Raw genomic sequence first — 17,578 nt, 5'->3', positions numbered from 1 at the left:
AGGGCCCGGGGTCTGGGCGAGGCTTGGCTCTCGCGCCGGCGCGGCTTGGCCACCGCCGGGGCCGCCGGTCGTGGCTTGTGGCGGCTCGGGCGACGGGGTCCGCGACGGGGTCCTGACGGCCGAGCTCAGGGGCGACGGCGGCGTCGGCGGCGTCATCTCGTGCTCTTGGGCTAGCGAGGCGCCGGCGTGTTGAAGCGTTGGCGATGGCGCGGCAGGGGTTGTTGGTAGGACTGATGGCGTTCCTGGCGCTGGTGCCGTTGCTGGTAACATCTTGTCTGCCTCTGTCATTAGAACTTGCTTCTTTTTTTTTGCATCTAAAAAGCCAAGAAGGCTCGCCATCGAAAATAAGAAAACGGCGGCCATGTCACTGTTAGAGACACTGTTGAAGATAGTGATCAATTCCAAGCACCGCCTCCTTTCTCATGCAAGGCCACCCGCCCCAAACTTTTGCCGAGATTGCGTGAAGTGGACCAAGACACCATTTTGTGCATGGCTTCCAAAACTGGGTGTTGCTGCCTGCGTTGGGTGACATGCCCAAAACCAATCCCACCAGGCAGCAGCATACTGTCTTACCGAATTCGTAAACATCAAAAGACCTAGGGAGTCAAAGATTCGATTCGTTCCGAGGCCGAAAATGCCTGCCTATGCTATAAGACTAAACGAACCAGACGCCAAGGAAAAGCAGAAATCAAGAAGCAAAAATTAGAAAAGGCAAAGCAAAAACAAGAGCCAAGAAAAAAAAACCCAAAAGCAGAGCTAAACAAAGCTAAATCCCACACGCAGACGGCAAACGCACACGAAACAAGCAAGAAGAGCAAAACCGCAGCCACCACCCCTAGGGTTGTTCCTTCAACCAGAGCCGCTCCGGCCGAGCCAACCCGAAGGCGTCGGCCAGTCCGGCCGCCCGGGTCTCTAGGTCCGGACCCTGGGGTTGTAGGCGGGCGCGATGCCGCCGCCGATCTTGTCGACCGAAACGAAGCGCCTCTCGACCGCGTCGTCGCTGCGCTTAGCAAAGTCGCCGCACCTACTACCCATGCAAGTAGCAACACCGCTTCCAATGCTCTTGTAGCCCCCGCCCGGGCGCTTGGGCTCGCGCTTTTCGACCGCGTTGTCGCTGCGCTTGGGCTCGCGCTTTTCGACCGCGTTGTTGCTGCGCTTAGCAAGGCCGTCGCCGCACCCAGTACTACCCATGCAAGTAGCAACACCGCTTCCAATGCTCTTGTAGCCCCCGCCCGGGCGCTTGAGCCGGCGCTTTTCGACCGCGTTGTTGCTGCGCTTGGGCTCGCGCTTCTCGACCGCGTCGTTGCTGCGCTTAGCAATGCCGTCGGTGCACTGAATACTCATGCAAGTAGCAACACCGCTTCCAATGCTCTTGTGGCTCCTGCCCGGGCGCTTGCGCTGGCGCTTCTCGACCTCGGGGGCGCGGTAGGCGCGCGCCTCGAGAGCGCCCTCGGCGCCCGTGACGGACAGGTGGTTCGGCGAGGGGGTGGGCTCGCGCTTTTCGACCTGGGCGTCGCCGAGGCGCCCATGGGTCGGGGCGGCCACGGCCAAGCTGGCGAGGCAGATGGCGTGCCAAAGCTGCATAGTTGCTGAGGGAAAGAGAAGAAGAAGAAAAGACAAAAGGAAAAAAGACAAAAGGAAAAAAAGACAAAAGGAAAAGGCGAGGACTGAATTGAGATAGCTGGTGGGCTGATGAAGCAGGAAACAATCACATCATGGAAGCAAGCGGGAGACTGTGGTTATATACACCTCTTGTCTCTTGAAAGCAAGCACCGGCCGGGGCAGCTTTACAGGTTGCCTCTTTTGGCATTGGATCCATCCAAGCTTTTTGACGCTTTTAGCAGCCTCGAGTCAACGCGTCCAAGCGCCTGTTGGGACGGGCTGGGGGTAGTCTGGGATATGTGGGTGTGTGCAGGGCTGATTCCACGCAACGGTCGTAAAAATAGCACGTTTGGCTTTGACGGCCAATTGCCGTGCCGCGCCGACAACATGTTTGAAACGAACGGGCCCAATGATACCCGCCAAGAACGGAGGGCGCCTGAGTGCACGTTGAGGAGGCTGGTGGCGAGATGGCGGTCATCACACCCTATGCAACCAAAGCCAAGGCATCCAAGGCAGGAAACCCGCGGACCGCATAGCCTACCGCAGCTCAAAGATGGTGTCGCACCGCAGCTTGTCCCTGAAGTGGTCCCACCCGTCCGCCTCGGCCTGCTGCTCCGGGTCCGCCTCGGCTCGCCTCCGCAGCCACTCGGGCGCCCTCCTCGCGTCCTTGACGGGATATACCCTGGGCTTCATGCTCCTCTCGAGGTCCTCCCACTCCTGCAGCATGGCCACGTACTTGTCCTTTCGCTTCCGGTGGTACTCTGTGCGTTTGGCGATCACCTCCTGCACGTCCTTGGCCTTGTCCCTGAGCTCCTCCGGCACCCCGTACACCCCCTGCCTCCCCTCCGGTTCTTTGCCCTTGCCCGCCGCCGGCTTCTGCTCCTTGCGGAAGAGGTCGAACTGGTCCCGCCTCTCGATCTCGGCCTCCTCCGAGTCCGCCTTGCGGGACATGGCCTCGCCGTCCATCATGCCGTGGATGTAGCACTCGCCCAGGAACTTGTAGTAGACCTTGCGCGGCACCCTCGGTGCCCTTAGAAAGTCGTCGACCTTGTCCTTGCTCCGGGCGTCCTCCTCCCGTTTGTCCGTGCTTTCCTGTGCGCTGGTGCGTTCGCGGCTGCTCCCCTGGTCGGAGTTTCCTGGCACCCCCTCCTCCGGTTTCCCCTTCTTCGGTTTCCCCTTCTTCGGTTTCGTGTTGTATTCCCGCTGCCATTCCCTGACTTGCTTCTTTGTACATTTTGGTGTCCCATCGGGCCCAACCCAGCGAACCTCTTCGGACTTTGTCTCCTTGGCTCCCTCTTCGGGCTTTGTCTCCTTGGCTCCCTCTTCAGGCTTTGTCTCATTGGCTCCCGTCCGGGCTCTTGGAGGCCTCTGCTTCCAATCCGGCTGGGGGTCCTCGGGGATGGCATTGAATTTAGTCCTGCGCCTCTTGTTGCTCTGCATCGTCGCCATGCCGCGCCGCATGACCTTCTCGGTCTCCCGCATCATCTCCTCCTCCCCGCTGTCCTCGTCCTGCTCGTCCTTGGGCTTTTGGGTCTCGCGAAGTATGACGGGGACGCTGCAGCCGTAGAGGATGCACACGAGGTCCCCCTTCCTAACGCCCTTGGCCGTGATGCCGAGGTTCCCGTGGTCCGTCTTGACCATCAGCCGGTTCCAGATGACGGCCTGGACGCGCCGGCAGAACTGGGCGACGATGGAGTTGCGCTCGTTGTTGATGAGGTCCGACGTGTTGACGGACCCGCTCTGCAGGCCGCCCTTGTACACCGACTCCTTACACGCCTTTTTGTAGTAGTAGGGCGGGTTCCGGCTGTTCCTCCCCCTGTCGGCCACGAGCGTGCGCCAGAACTCGTCCGGGGGCCCGCTGTCGCTTTCCGGGTCGCCAAAGTTCTTGATCTTCCACCCCGCCATGCTCAGCCACTCCTGCGGTATGTTCCCGGACTGCGAAGGGTGCGTAGTGGCCTTGACCTCCTCGAGCACGAAGCCCTTGATGAACATGGAGTGCGTCCCGAACCGGCGGCTCTTGCGGAACTCGAGCGTGTCCATGTCCACCTCGATCCCCTGCACCGCGTCGTAGTTGCGCACCGAGCTGGGGAAGCCGACCAGGGGATCCGCGTTCTTGCGGCCCATCTTCATGATGTGCACGCCCGCCTGGTTGTGCATGGCGAATGGCGCGCCCGCCAGCCTGGGTATCCAGGAGGGCAGCTTGGCCGCCTCCTCGTCGTCTTCGGCCTCGTGCTTGCTGTGCGGGTCCTTCCTGGGGAAGTACTTTTTCCATGGCGGGTTGAAGAACTCGTCTCTGGCGCGGGGTCCTCTTTTTGAATCCTTAGCCTTTTCCTTGTGTTTATCCCATGCGGCTTTCCGGATACTCTTGATCTTCTTGCCGTGGTCTCTCCAGTACTCGATCAACGCCCCGTTTCGCTGGTTCTGCTGCCCAGCAGGGCGGGTGGATCGTATCGAAGAGCCGGGCTTGGGCTCGGGCGCCCAGGGCCGACATATAATGTCCATTGCTCGAGTCCTGTCCGTCCTCTCGCGCGTCCACCCCTTTCGCTCGGCCCTGGAGTCGTCGTTTGGCTTCTTGATGCAGAACTCGATGAAGTTCTGGCACACGTCCGCGTAGGATCGCCCGTAGTCGACGGGGAACGCCTTTTGCCGCTGCTGGCCGGCCGGGCTGCCCAGGTACGCGTGCATCGAGCTCAGGGTATCGCCCCCCGACCCTTGGGCGGCCGGATAGCCGTCATTCGCGATGGCCAGGAGCGCGTAGATGGCGTCGCGGGGCTCGGTGGCCTCGAAGATGGACAGCCGGGAGACGAGGTACTCGAGGCTGAGCAGGGGCCGCCGCTGGGAGATGGGGTCCTCGGGCGTGTGGGGCTCCTTCACGTCCGTCTGTCCCTGGGAATTGCCCGCGCCAGGCGTGCCAGGCGTTCCAGGCGTGCTTGCTAAGTGCTCGGGCATGCCCCGCTGCTGGTCTGGCCCCTCGTCGTCTGATTCGGGAATTTCATGGATGTCGTACTGCAGCTCGGAGCTTTCGGCGCCCGAATCCGACTCCCCGGGAGATTCCGCTCGCTGTTTCTTGATGTCGGCGTCTGCTGCCTCCTCGATCGCGGGTAGACCCTTCGGGGCTGCCTTGGACTTGTAGTAGCGGAAGATCATACCCGTGGCCTCGACGAGCAGGCTCGCCCCGAGGGCGCTCACGTATTCGAACCAGCCCGGGACGTGATAAAAGTTGGGGTCCTTCTTCATGACCTCGCTCAGCCGGTGCGTCGCCGTCTCGACCTCGACAAACAGCTCGACCGCCACCGAGAAGTCCTTCCAGTCGATCTGGTCCGGGCCGCAGTAGATGGTGGCCTGCCGGGCCAGCGCGATCTCCTGGACCACCCACCGGCGGAAGAACCACTGCTTCTGCATCAGCAGCAGCAGGCTCCGCCACTTCTGCGAGTTCTCCGAGTTCTGGCAGAGGTCGTCGAACTGCTCGAGCTGGAGGATCTCCTCCCGGATGAACTTGATGGCCATGTGCGTGTTGGAGTCGTCCAGGCCCAGCCAGATGCAGACGCTGCTAGCGTAGCTATAGATCTGGCTCATCATCTGGACCTGGTGGTTCTTCTCCTCCACGTTCCCCTGATCGATGCACAGCGCGTCGATCCAGAGCACCCGGTCCCTGTTTGGGTACCGCAGGAACCGGAGAGCCCACACCAGGTCCGGGGACGCCTTCTTCTCGTACCGCTCGTCGCCCTCGCGGATCAGTGTCTGGTATATGGGCTTCCGGGTCCCCCAGGACCAAGAGAGAGCTTCGTAAGAAATAATCTCCTCCTTCAGGGCAGCGCCGTTCTCCACGCGCAGCACCTGGCCCTGGCTGATCTCGCCCTCAAACAGCCGGCACTCGACCTCGTTGGTCTCTTTAGCCCCAGAGTTGAGAGTGAGCAGGCGAATGCGCTTGTGCATGTTGCTCAGCTTTTTGTAGCTGAACTTCTTCACGTTGGGGTCACCGAACTTGGGGAGTTGCTCGTGTCTCATCTCCAGGTCCATCTCATGGTGTATCCCAAGCTCCCGGAAGGGGTTTTCAGGGTTGTCTTGAAAGTGACCTTTGGCCAGCGGGTCCAAGACGGGAGGTGACATGTTTTGGGTTTCGTAGAGGATACTGTTCCTTTTTTTTTTTTTTTACAGTATAAGAAGTGCGGGAAAACTGAGCAAGGAGTAGTGCCGCATAAGGGAATCTGAAGATCCAACCGGAAATTTATTTTCGACGTCCAGTGTCAAGAGGATAGATTTTGGAAATACTGACTGGATGCCCGGGAGAGATGCTGGTGAAACTGACATTCTTAAGGCTTCTAAATGCAACTTCGCGCCGTATTCATACCACTGATTGCTGACGGTGTCTTCTTCAAATGGGGGAAGGCTGAAGAATGAAGCATTCGACAGGATCACATCTCGTACCGCCTTGGGGGCGGGTCTGGAACCGATGTGGCGTCGGGGCTGCTAGAGATGCTGCGCTCCAAGTATCGCCACGTCGCTGTCCGGACGCGGGGTTGCTCCGTGTCGCATGAAGCATGCAAGCCACTGTGACAGGAAGTCCGAATCGAGAGGAACTATTGGCACACACATATATTGAGTGGCTGTCGCTTCATGCAGCTGGCTTTCGTGGCATACGCGAATGGCGCCCATCGCGGCAGCGCGGACTACGTGGATTACCAGCACCTATGGCAAGTTAGATCCAGAAATGACAAAATCGGGGTTTCTTTTATTTTATTGCGCATATTCGACTCTCCATTCAGCGCGCCCGTCCATCGGAACGACCCATGCTCGGCAAGGGAACCATTCAAGCGTTTATTTCTTTCTCCACACCTCGAGGAGGCATCCGTCAAGGTCATCGTACTGGTTCCCGTCGGCAGGGCCCCTGGCGCTGGCTTGGAAGCGCTTCTCCAGGTACTCATCGTTGATGGCAGCCGCGGCAAAGAGGCGCTTGTTTTGGAGGTCGGGATCGGCGCCTTTCTTGGTGCTGTAAAAGTACATCTAGCAGAGGACCATCTCGGGGAAGGGCTTACTCTCGTACTCAAAGACCTCGTTGTCCTTGAGCTCGGTGAAGGTCTTGGAATGAGCCTCGTAGGCGGCGCGGCCGAGGACAACGAATGGATGCTTATCGAGGAAGGCCTTGATCTCGGGGCGCTTTTCCAGCACGGCTTGGATCTCTGGCTGTGCGAGATACTCCTCGCCGGTGGGGACTGGGGCAGACATGGCGTGGAATGTGAGTTGCGCTGGAGATGGCGAGCGATTTTACGAGCGAGGAGGAGGGTAGATAGAGTGGCGTCAAGGTATCTAGTGTAGTTGGTGGCAGGCAGGCCGTTGTTGAGTGCGAGCAGAAGAGCCAGCGGGGTTGGTGAAGCCCGGAAGCGCTCGCCCTTTTATTGAGGGCTGGGCTTGTCGCAGCGGCACGATGCGCGTGTGCGCCGCGCAGCCCTCAGCCCTCAGCCCTCAGGTGCAGCGCGACCTTGACCATGAGGCGTGGTTGTTGGCGCAGAACGATGGGGGCCTTGCCCAAAAGGGCAGTCATCAAATGCTACACGACCAGCCGGCACCAGCTAATGCCCCACCCCCGCGCATCACATACAGTTCATGTTACCTACCATGCCGCGTGCGGAGGTACCCTGTTGGGCGGTGGCAAGATTGTTGAGCAGCATCAACCCATCGGCCAGAGGAACGAGGCGGAGTCCAATTTGGTATTCAGCACAACACGAAAGAGTAAAAGCAAGACCGTGAACCAACCGGACTGCTCCATTGCCGAATACCATGTTTACCAAGTGAGCACATAGCACAGGTAAAGGGCCACGCAGCGAACGACAATCCTTCATGGGATGGGCTTACCATCCTGGAAATCAACTGAGGAGCAATGCGAAGCTCGCTCACACAACCTCTGACGTCGATCCTTGGACAGGAGCGCAAGCACATGAGGAGGTTTGAACTCTAGAAGGAAGGGTGATATCGATGCGTACGGCGAGTTTACCGACTAGGTTCATGATGCTGAGGAGACTGTTGGCAGTCAAGACGAGTTCGTCGGCGGGCCGCGTAGGCGACAACAACTAGTGGCTGTCGGTGACTGGAGTCGCGGCGCTTATTGCCGCTCTGCAGCCGCTTTTGTAAAACCCGAGAAGAAGAGTGGTTGTTTTGTCCCACAAACGTGCTACATGCTGGATGACAACCACGCTGCCTGATTACCTTCTGGAAAAAGAGAGTAATCCTCCACTACCCACAACCTTCTTCTTCAAATCAGGGTACGCACGGCGCCAAGCTTCTTCCCAGACGGCCATACTGCCTTGAGCGGACTCCGCTTCGACCTGCGGGTCGGTCTGGGTCAAGGCCGTCGCTGGCCTTATCGACACAAGCAATTCCTTCCTTCTCTCCAGGATGATGGCCAGATTGGTGATGATAGTGCTGTACTGGTTGACCTCGGGCATTTCTAGGTCGTCGGTGTGCTGGCGAGAGTAATAATGCTTCAGCGTGGCGTCATCGGGGTATCTTGTCACAACCTGGACCATGTCCCACATCAGGCCGTGGTCTCTGGGATCTCTGGGCTCCAAAGACAGCAGGGCGGTGGCCGCGGCCAGACGAAAGTCGGGCTCGAACAGGTCGACGAGGCGCCCTAGGTCGACAGGCAACCGCGGGGAGAGCGGTACGTCGGACCATTTCATCCAGTCGTCCGCCAACCATTTCGTCCGCTCGTTCAGCACCCGTCTCGCCAATTGCAGCTCCTTGTCGTGCGCGTCCAGCTCCGGAAGCAGCCACAGCAGGCCGCGGTCCTCCAGGTCTGAGAGTGAGACGATGCAGGATTTGCCGTCGATTCCAAGTGCCCCCTGCGAGAGGAACTCGCCAAAGTACAAGCCCTGAGTGCGGAGATCCAGGAGCGAAGTAAGGGTTTTCCCGTCGCCAGAAACACGTTGTTCGTATGTCGGCAGGTAGTGCTTGTACGCCCCGATCAGGTAAATGTCGCGGACAAAGACCCCCTTCGGAAATTTCTGTGTGTTGACCATGCAGAGCCTGATACACTCAGATGGGGTCCCCTGTTGTTTGTTGCAAAAGGCAAACTTGAGCGCGAAGAGAAGTGACGTCGTCCATGAGACAAAGTTGCTGTGCCCGGGTTCCGTGTCCAACCACCAGAGATGCCGGTTGAGGGCAGCCGCAACCTCTTCATTGCTGCGGGGACCCAACCCTAGTCGGCTACTTTCATAGTTGTCAGGGCTGGAAGCATCCCTCGAAAGCGCCCAGCCGCCACCTAGCCGAGCGAAAGACTTCGGATGGGAGACTCGGAAGAGAAAAGGGGGCAGATCGTCATAGGCGGTTTTGGCGTTCCAGTGTAGCGGGATCGAGAAAAAGGAAAGCGGCTTGGGTGGTACAGAAAGCGGTTCGGGTGGTGCAGGCAGTGCCAGACTTGCAAACGCCGAAGCAGATATGTTGTCCGTTTGATTCATTCTCAATGATCTGAGCTGGCCAGGCTAACGATGCGGCTGTCGGTGGTTTCTCTCTGACTATCGTGTGCGGGATAGAAAATAGAAAAGGCCGGCAAAAGGGGTGGGGAGAATCGGAGGGCCGATGGGTGCTATGTGAAGAAAAGACAAAGATGGCCACAACCCCGCAATCGCTGATGTGGTGCGAATATGCCTGGTCGGAGGTTACATGTACCCAGCCACGAACTGATGGCCCAGGCCTGCTACCAGGCAGAACGCTGTTGGTCGCAGAATTGGACGGCCTCCTGCATGACATATGCATCCAAAGGTAGAACGAGTTCGCCCAAGGCAGTATCCATTCGTTGGGCTTGGTTTCAGGCAGCAGCAACTTGAAAATGGTCTGCTGCACAAGTGCTATGCAGTTGCAGCAACCTTCTCAGCGAGCATCTTAAATTTAAGCAAACTTTTAGTAAACTACATTACTCATCAATTGAGACAGCCAAGAGTTATCATGTACTCTACCTAGGTAGGTATCTTTAGCCAGTCTTGAACCAAGATCCTCCTCGCTACCTAAGCAATGAGATTCCTCCTGCGGCGGCACTTGACAGGGCCGTTGGTCTCGAGCACAGCAATGCTGAGCTCGGGCAGGCTGAACTTGAAGACGCCGCCATCCCCAGCCGTCAGCTGGATGGAGGTGCTGTTGACGATGTTGACGCCCGTGTGGGGGTCGTTCCAGCGCATCGGGTCGTCGGGGCCGGTGAGCACGCGAAGGGTGGCCTCGGCGCCCTTGGCGACGCCCTGGAAGTCGATCGAGATGGGGACCTCGGCCGAGTTGGTGGTGTTGTAGACAGCACCTTTCCAGATGCGGGAGCCAGCGGGCCCGGCACCGGCGACATAGTAAACCGGACCGAGGTCCTGGGTCGCTGGGAGGGTCTCGGCAATGGGGTGCGCCGCCATCAACTCCCACGCATACCAGCTGGTCGAGCGCGTGGTCATAGCGGGGTCGGCAGCGTGCTGGAGGAGCGTAACGGCCCAGGCCCAGCTGTTCATGTTGCGCATCACGGGGGCCTATAGAAAGATACGTCTAAGTACTCTCATCGGTAGGGGGCAGTGGGATTCCTAGATACCAGGTACGGGTAGGTTGACTCACGTAGAAAGTGCCGGGAATGCGATCAGCGTTGCGCTCGTAGCTTATCAAGGCGATGGCCTCGCCAACAGTGCCGATCCACCAAGGGAAGTAGTTGAGGTTGCCATCCCAGCCGATGCCACCGTTCACGTGAGTGGCCGCAACCTCGCCTGCGGAGAGGGGTGGGCTTGGTTAGAATCCAAGGACCAAGGGGACATAAAATCAACGTGTTGGGTGCATACCAATGATGTGAGGGATGGGGTCGTTGTCGAACTTGTTGAACTCGTCAACGACCAGCTGATCAGGCTTCCGGTACGGGTGGTAGTCACCCAGGGAGCGGTGGTGACCAGTGCCTGAGGGAATGACAAAGTGGCCATCACTGCCGTCCGAGGTGGCGCTGGACGCGATGACGGTAATATCGGGGTACCGGGCGTTGATGGCCTCGAGGAACATGGGGAAGCGGTACTGGACGTACGACTCCCATCCCGCACGGCCGCCGGCAAGCCAGTCTTCGTTTCCGACCTCGACATACGTAAGCTCAAAGGGCTCTGGGTGGCCCAGCTCCGCCCGGCGCTTGCCCCACTTGGAGTCGATAGGGCCTCGGATGAACTCGATCTGGTCCAGAGCATCGTCGATGAAGTGCTGGAGCTTGTCGCGCGGGGTGATGCCGCCGTCCAGCGCAAGGCCAGCAAAGACACCGAGCACTGTTTCGGTATTTCCGTGTCAGTCCTAGGATCTGTCGAGGCTGACTATATGGAACCGTGAATGCCTACCCATCTTCATCTTCATGTCCTCTGCCCATTCGAGATACTCGACGAGGCCGAGACCCATGGTGGTCTCGTAGCCCCAAGGGCCGGGATGACCCTTGCGGTCTTTGAGTGGGCCGATCGTGTCCTTCCAATCCCACCACGAGTCGTTCCTTGGCCCTTCGAGCATGTTGCCGCCAGGGAAGCGGAAAAAACTCTGTAGGCACACAGCGTAGATAGCGATATGGTTAGCTACGGAGCAATCGTGGATTCTGAAGGGGGGAGCTTGTCAAGAGGGTAAACGCACCGGGTGCAGCTGCTCAAGCGCCTCAGCAAGGTCGGTGCGCAGGCCATTCTTACGCCCCTTGTAAGTAGGCGGGAACATGCTGATCAAATTGAAGTCGAGCGAATCGCCCTTGAGCCCAGCGCGATCAAAGGTGATAGCAAAGGTGTTGTTGCTGCTGGGGGCGTCCTTCCCGGGGACCAGGACGACCTCGTGCTCAACCCACTCGTCGCTCTTGGCCTTGGACTCGATCTCGACTGAGCCGAAGACGTCGTCGGTAAGAGCGGACTGGAACGATGCGACAAACTTGCCCTCGTAGTCACCCTTGACCCAGAAGGAGCCCGTGTACTTCTGTTTCTTGACATGCATGCCCCAGAATCCCTCGTTGAGGAAACCGCTGCGTTCAGGGCCGCCCTCGAGGGGCGGGACGACGCGCATAGACACGGGCAGGGCATCCGACAGCGGGACGCTGAGGTTTCGAAGGGAGAGGGCGGCATTGATGGGCTTCCACGAGTTGAGCGTGCGAGGATGGAGCCAGCTGCCCTGGAAGGCGCGGTTGCGGATCAGCTCGGCGTAGATACCTCCGTCGCCCGAGTAGTTGATGTCCTCGTGCAAGAAGCCGTACTGGTGCATGCTGGTCTTGTTGCCGCCCGATGCCTTGACTGACACCTCGAGCGCGGTAGCCGAGGAGACGGCGAGGGCGGCGGCGAGTAGGCCGGCTACGGAGAAGGCCACCATGGTTGCTGCTGCGTCGGGGGTAGCTGCGGGTGGGTTTGGGACGTTGGAGACGGTTGAACCGTATCCGCGGGTCTGCCCTCCCACTTACAGCACCGGCGAGCAGCAGCCTGGACTCAGCCCATTTATACCGGCGCCAGCTGCCCAGACAACAGCGGTCCCTCTCGTGCCATTACTCCAAGAAACCCCATAATTTCTGACAAGCCTCCAAGTGGGAGGACGCATACCGGCTAAAATGCCTTCTCCGTTTTTGCCATGGCGGTCTGAGGAGGCGATGGGGATTGCGGGACCGAGGCTAGCAAAAGCAGGCCCGGTTGGAGTGGTGATGCAAGGCACGGCGGGTGGTGACAGGCCCTGGTCGCGACCCGATATTGCCAGTGCCGAACTGGCGAATCGCGTGACAGGCCATGGACAAGCTGGGCGGGAGAGGGAGTTGGAGTTGCATCGTGCCTGGTGGCACTGCGGATGGCGTCGCTTGCGAAGCTGCGTCCAAGATGGACCTCCAGCGGCCCAGGGCCGACGACCAAGCCCGCGTGGCTCGTCCCATTGGAGCGGCTGTTTGCTAGTGGTGCACCGGGAAGAGGAGGCTAATCATGATTGACGGATCCTCGGGCTTCTCCAGATCGTGGTGCGGGGAGAGCCCAAGCACGCCAGGCCCAAGCCAAGTCGCCCCCTCACAGCCGTCGTATTGCCAGGGTGCCTTCCCCGCATGGGTCTGGGGGAGAAGAGAGATGAGCAGGTGAAGCCATTTGTGATCTCCAAAGGTCGTCCGGCAAATCAATGAGTTAGTGGTTGCGTGAGAGGGCAGAGTTGACAAGACCAGACAGGAAGGATGAAATGTGTGAATGTTTCCAAAGACGACGGATCGCTGCCGCTGCCTTTTTCTCCAAAGTTCAGACGAACAGGCTGCGATCCTAGATCCTTCTAATTTGGGCCAGGTACTTGTGCAACCCTAACCCGCCCAGCCGGGAGATGGGCGGTTGAATAAAACTGCTCCTGCCATGGAACCCCGCTTGGGCGAAAATGCTGTATGATGCGAGATCGGCAGCGATAGTCACGTGAGCTACGCGAATACAGTCACATGATGATGCAAAGGTCGCAGGCTGCATTTCGGGGCACGTGGCAGCCGCGTGAGATATCCGGACTTCTGCTACACATTTGACCTTTTTCGATACTCGTTTTTCTTCGCTCTAACCAAGTCTGAATGTGCTAACCGTTCCACTGTTTTGAACTGGCTGCCTCAACGGATTCTCCCCCCAGTCCGCCTCCTCAGCCAAGGAGATTGTCCCTCGATATTCCTGGCCTGTTCGCCGCCCGCCGTTTATCCACCACGACAGCCCCGTAGCCAAGATTGCATTCGCCCCCATAGCAGCCCCCACCAACCCCGTAGCGCGCGATGTGCACAAGCATTTGCGGGCCGTGATCCTTGACCGGCTGCTACCCAGCGGATGCCTATCTTAACCTAAACGGAATTTTATGTATGAACTCGACCGACGTCCACACACGTCAAGTTAAAGTTCGGGAACATGAAGGCTTGAAGAGTTGAGTCGTGGCTTCCACCCCCTTACTTACCAGCCAGTGCCAGATCTGCCGGGAATCTCACGCAGAGTGGAGGCCATGCTTGTCGCCCGAACTGTCCGCAAAAATGGGGCGAGCTGCATGCGAGTAACAAGCATGCTCGGCTGCAATTCCGACTGCCCTTTCGATCCTACGATCCATGTTTGGTATTCTTGCTTCATAAATGGCATTCCACCACTTCTTTCATGCGCTGGACATCTCCAACTTCGCAAAGGGGCTGCGGCTGTTCCGCCCGAGATGCGTCAGCCCGCTAGGTAGGAATAGCCGCTTATTATCACATATTTCCCCTTTTATTCCCTCAACTACCCTTCGAAACAAAAAGAAAAAAGAAAAAAAAGGAAGAATATCCAGAATTTATTCTTGATGAAAAAAGCTGATTGGCCTACTAGCGCTGGTCCGCGACAGGGGCGCTAGGGCCCGGGCCGCCAGTGCCCGGGCCTCTAATGGCACAAAAGGGGATAGGGCCTCCTGCCAGGCACGCGTGGCACGCCAGGGCTCTGTTATTCGAACGAACACCAATGGTCTAGCGCCATCTCTACGCACCAGTAGACGCGCCGCAAGACCCTGTTAGGCACCCAGCTACCTGTGCCGACCAGCCGGACATGTGCGTCATGCCCATCCATCATGGGTCCATCAAGGGCCAAAAGCCTGGAACGGGGCTGGCTGGACTTGCTCAGCTCCTCGGCTGCACCTCCCTTGCGTTCGCAGAGCCACTGGATGGATTCCCTTCGTCAAGTCGGATCCAGCCAGCAACCAATATCTCGCGTGTGACCGCATAATTGTAACCGCGTAATCCTTCCTTCTAGGCCGTGATATGTGCTTAGTCGCCGCAGCGTGCCGTTCCACGCCAGCTTGCGCGTGAAGTCGAGCGCCACGTTGAGCGACCGGTGGCAGAGCGCCGCTATCACGCCAAGAGACCGAGCCAGAAGCAAGCAGTGGTCGAGGGATTTTGGCCCAGAGAATATGACGCGATAGCGGCCCGCCCATCTGAACACCTTCTTGGGAACCATCCTGCCATCCTACCCACTCGCAGCGGGAGTCCTTACTATACCACTTCGCTCGAAAGGAAGACCAAAGGGCAGCCTGCTTGGCAATGGCACACCTGACAAATGCCTTGTCACATTTCTCACTGGAGTGTGGATCTTCAGCTGGTTCCCAAACAAGGCTAGACTTTTTCCCATTCGTATAAGACGTTCGGTTACGGCTCTCCCAGAGAGATGGGACAGAGCACGCACTTTTTCCGTCACGTCTCATATAACCTTTTGCGCGCCTCGCTGAACTCACTGTTACCCAACCCTTTATCGCAAATGTTCCTGGAAATCATTCAGGTTCCGCTTTGGGTCTTTTTGGCCCTCCCTGTCATTGCCCATGTAGCGCGTAGCTGGATCTCCTCTTGGCGCCAGGGCAGCCGCTCCAAGCTTCCCCTCCCGCCCGGCCCGAAGCCCGTTCCGCTCCTCGGCAACATCAACGACCTCCCCAAGCCAGGCGTGATCGAGTATACCCACTGGCTGACCCACAGGGAAAAGTATGGGCCGATCAGCTGCGTCACCATCTTGGGCAACACCCTGGTCCTCGCCAACGAGCTCGACGTGGCGCTGGACCTGCTCGAGCACAAGGGGAACTCTTCCAAGACGTCGGGCCGCCCGATCATGCCCTTCGCGCAGGATCTGGTCGGGTACGAAAACTCGGTCGTCTTTGGAGGCTACAACGACGACTTCCGCCGGAAACGTGCGCTGCTCCATAGCGCCATCGGCACCGCAGCGTCCGCGGAGCATTACCGCAAATGCCAGGAGATCGAGTCGGTCCGCCAGCTCGAGCGGATTCTGGACGATCCCAAGAATGTGCTGGAGCATTATAAGAGGTAAGAAGGAACTCAGGAGGGAGGCTAACATGAAACAGGGCCACGGGCAAAATCACTGACATCTCGTCTTCAGAGCTTCCTCGGTCACCATACTCAAGACAGTATATGGCTACAGCGTCAATCCCTCTGGGCCGGACCCGGTGCTCAACAGTGCCCTGCAGGCCATGAAGGAGTTCTCCGAGGTCGTGAAGCCGTTCTCCTGGGCCGTGGACCTGTTCCCCTCGCTAAAGCACATCCCCGACTGGGCCCCCGGCGCCTCGTTCAAGAAGAAGGCCCGGGCGTACAGGCGGACGCTGACGGACATGGCGCACATCCCCTACCGCTTCGTGCAGCACCAGCTCGCGAGCGGCGTCGACAGCGGCTGCACCATGTCGCGCCTGATCCAAAATTCGTCCGAGGCCGCTGCCGCCGGCGGGGATGACGACGAGAGGCTGATCGTGTGGGCGGCGGGCAGCCTGTTCGGGGCGGCCGTCGACACGGCGTCGGTGTCGCTGGCGGCCTTCACGCTGGCAATGCTCAAGCACCCCGAGGCGCAGCGCGCCGCGCAGGCCGAGATCGACCGCGTCGTCGCCGTCGGGCCCCTCGGGCGGCGGCGGCTGCCGACGTCGGCCGACCGCGCCGCCCTGCCCTACGTCGATGCCGTCGTCAAGGAGACGCTGCGCTGGTGGAGCGTCTTCCCCATGGGCATCCCGCACCGCGCCGACGAGGAGGTCGAGTACCGCGGCTACCGCATCCCCGAGGGTGCCAGCGTGTTGCCTGCCGTTTGGTGGTTCATGCACGACCCCGCCGTCTACCGGGACCCCGACCGCTTCGATCCGGCGAGGTTTACAGACCCGGCTCGAAACGAGCCGGACCCTACGAAAAGCGGTGTGTACGGGTTTGGGCGCAGGGCCTGTCCTGGCCGTCACTTTGCCAACAACCTCCTGTTTGTCAACATTGCCCAAATATTGGCGAGCTTTAACATTGTTAGACTGACAGCGGGAGAAGGGCGGGAGTCGGATGGTGTGGACGGTCTGCATCCGACGCCTGGTCCTGTCATGTGAGTACTGCTCTAAACACCCCCAAGGTCCTCGCGGTTTCCTAGCCACTTTTCCAAACGTTGTTTCTGGACGGGGCAAGAACTGATCCAAACACATGCAGGTACATAAAAGACTTCAAGTTCCACATCTCGCCCAGGAGCCCAGAGCACGAAGACCTAATAAAGCGGATGGCGCGCGAGAACCCGGTGCAGCCTGGGGGCGATTCTTCCATTATTGCGAGCATGGCCTAGACAAATCCCTATCAGCTACTTTCACCAATTGTCCGTTATTCCGCCACGTCGTGCTCCCGCTTAGTTGACTGAGATCCTGAGCCTGTTCTCGAACTCATCACTGTCTTCTGCTCGTTCAACGAGATGATTATGGACGACAGGACCAGAAACTCGAAACCCATCTCGCGTCGCTCCTCGACCAGTCCCTGGGCGCCGGAGCCCATACACCCCTGGAAAGGCGAGCCATGGAAAAGGCAAAGGCCATGGCTGTAAACTCCACCGAGCGAGCCTGCATCAGTGCGGGGAGCTGCAGCTATGAGTGAGCGGTATGGCCTGGCATCGCGACACAGTCGAAATCAAGGCGCGCCAGCTCCACGCCCAGGTGGCTTTGACGGCAAAGATTGTCGCCGACAGGCCGCTAAAGGCCTTGGACCTCGAGAACCATGGGCCGTCCGAGCCGTCCGGAGATATGGCAAGCGACTGCGGCTTAACTGGGAGACGTAGATTTTTCGTCTAGCCGAGACTCTTGCCTGGGAGCCTGTGCTGTCTGCAGAGCTGGACCATAAGCACTTTGGGGGTGTATGCACTCCAGAATGCTATTGCATAGGGTCTGATGTTCGGTGTATACCGCTACCTCGCAGGGTCGGGGCAGCATCGTAGGAGCAAGGTATGAACGAGACTTGAGGGCGGCTTCCGAGCAACAGGCTGTTTAAAAGAAGTCACGCTCATTATCAGAGAATGATATTTCTAGGCACTTGACTAAAGGCTCCTCTGGTAAACTGTCAAACGTTCAACATGACATTATTCTCACGTATCGAGCGACTCATCTATGCCGCACATTTAGTCGACCCGACTTCAACCTACACACGGGATTGCAGGATGAGGCTAAAGATTCAAAGTATATGCTATTATCTAAAGACAAGTCAACCCAAGATTGGGGATTCCTCCAACTTACATGTGAGTCCCTT

The 17,578-nt window shown here is 58.7% G+C and overlaps 8 protein-coding genes across 8 annotated transcripts; 1 reads left to right on the top strand and 7 right to left on the bottom strand.

The window, feature by feature from the left end:
* Positions 1-718: 718 nt before the first annotated feature.
* Positions 719-1,630, bottom strand: GGTG_06701 (hypothetical protein). The gene has a single exon (XM_009224522.1). It carries the CDS (start codon positions 1,582-1,584, stop codon positions 913-915), a length of 672 nt encoding a protein of 223 aa, XP_009222786.1. The 5' UTR covers positions 1,585-1,630; the 3' UTR covers positions 719-912.
* Positions 1,631-1,970: 340 nt separating this feature from the next.
* Positions 1,971-5,756, bottom strand: GGTG_06700 (hypothetical protein). Its single transcript, XM_009224521.1, has one exon. It carries the CDS (start codon positions 5,710-5,712, stop codon positions 2,140-2,142), a length of 3,573 nt encoding a protein of 1,190 aa, XP_009222785.1. The 5' UTR covers positions 5,713-5,756; the 3' UTR covers positions 1,971-2,139.
* Positions 5,757-5,822: 66 nt separating this feature from the next.
* Positions 5,823-6,828, bottom strand: GGTG_06699 (hypothetical protein; the record flags this gene model as incomplete). Its single annotated transcript, XM_009224520.1, has 4 exons — positions 5,823-6,125; positions 6,244-6,291; positions 6,439-6,581; positions 6,639-6,828. The coding sequence occupies 4 exons, from the start codon at positions 6,826-6,828 to the stop codon at positions 6,018-6,020; spliced, it is 489 nt and encodes a 162-aa protein (XP_009222784.1). The 3' UTR covers positions 5,823-6,017.
* Positions 6,829-7,541: 713 nt separating this feature from the next.
* On the bottom strand, positions 7,542-9,211 carry GGTG_06698 (hypothetical protein). The gene has a single exon (XM_009224519.1). The coding sequence runs from the start codon at positions 9,054-9,056 to the stop codon at positions 7,803-7,805; it is 1,254 nt and encodes a 417-aa protein (XP_009222783.1). The 5' UTR covers positions 9,057-9,211; the 3' UTR covers positions 7,542-7,802.
* Positions 9,212-9,363: 152 nt separating this feature from the next.
* On the bottom strand, positions 9,364-11,925 carry GGTG_06697 (alpha-N-arabinofuranosidase A; the record flags this gene model as incomplete). The annotated part of the gene is made up of 5 exons (XM_009224518.1): positions 9,364-10,100; positions 10,183-10,328; positions 10,401-10,862; positions 10,932-11,121; positions 11,212-11,925. The coding sequence occupies 5 exons, from the start codon at positions 11,923-11,925 to the stop codon at positions 9,603-9,605; spliced, it is 2,010 nt and encodes a 669-aa protein (XP_009222782.1). The 3' UTR covers positions 9,364-9,602.
* A 911-nt stretch (positions 11,926-12,836) lies between these two features.
* On the bottom strand, positions 12,837-13,541 carry GGTG_06696 (hypothetical protein; the record flags this gene model as incomplete). Its single annotated transcript, XM_009224517.1, has 2 exons — positions 12,837-13,110; positions 13,495-13,541. 2 exons carry the CDS (start codon positions 13,539-13,541, stop codon positions 12,837-12,839), a joined length of 321 nt encoding a protein of 106 aa, XP_009222781.1.
* Positions 13,542-14,231: 690 nt separating this feature from the next.
* GGTG_06695 (hypothetical protein) lies at positions 14,232-14,510 on the bottom strand (the record flags this gene model as incomplete). Its single annotated transcript, XM_009224516.1, has 1 exon — positions 14,232-14,510. One exon carries the CDS (start codon positions 14,508-14,510, stop codon positions 14,232-14,234), a length of 279 nt encoding a protein of 92 aa, XP_009222780.1.
* On the top strand, positions 14,326-16,713 carry GGTG_06694 (hypothetical protein). Its single transcript, XM_009224515.1, has 3 exons — positions 14,326-15,361; positions 15,435-16,400; positions 16,502-16,713. Exons 1-3 carry the CDS (start codon positions 14,718-14,720, stop codon positions 16,629-16,631), a joined length of 1,740 nt encoding a protein of 579 aa, XP_009222779.1. The 5' UTR covers positions 14,326-14,717; the 3' UTR covers positions 16,632-16,713.
* Positions 16,714-17,578: the final 865 nt, after the last annotated feature.

Source organism: Gaeumannomyces tritici (genome assembly GCF_000145635.1).
Source record: "Gaeumannomyces tritici R3-111a-1 unplaced genomic scaffold supercont2.3, whole genome shotgun sequence".
NCBI lineage: Eukaryota > Fungi > Ascomycota > Sordariomycetes > Magnaporthales > Magnaporthaceae > Gaeumannomyces > Gaeumannomyces tritici.
Note: the sequence above shows the minus strand (reverse complement) of the source record. Positions and strands in the feature narration are given on the sequence as shown.

What these genes read in the sequence shown, in the direction of transcription:
- GGTG_06701 (XM_009224522.1), bottom strand. Translation starts at nt 1,584, where the DNA reads ATGCAGCTTTGGCACGCCATCTGCCTCGCCAGCTTGGCCGTGGCCGCC.
- GGTG_06698 (XM_009224519.1), bottom strand. Translation starts at nt 9,056, where the DNA reads ATGAATCAAACGGACAACATATCTGCTTCGGCGTTTGCAAGTCTGGCA.
- GGTG_06694 (XM_009224515.1), top strand. Translation starts at nt 14,718, where the DNA reads ATGGGACAGAGCACGCACTTTTTCCGTCACGTCTCATATAACCTTTTG. An exon ending in GTGCTGGAGCATTATAAGAG is followed by an intron (nt 15,362 to 15,434) that starts GTAAGAAGGAAC and finishes TCTCGTCTTCAG; the next exon opens with AGCTTCCTCGGTCACCATAC. An exon ending in CCGACGCCTGGTCCTGTCAT is followed by an intron (nt 16,401 to 16,501) that starts GTGAGTACTGCT and finishes AAACACATGCAG; the next exon opens with GTACATAAAAGACTTCAAGT.
- GGTG_06700 (XM_009224521.1), bottom strand. Translation starts at nt 5,712, where the DNA reads ATGTCACCTCCCGTCTTGGACCCGCTGGCCAAAGGTCACTTTCAAGAC.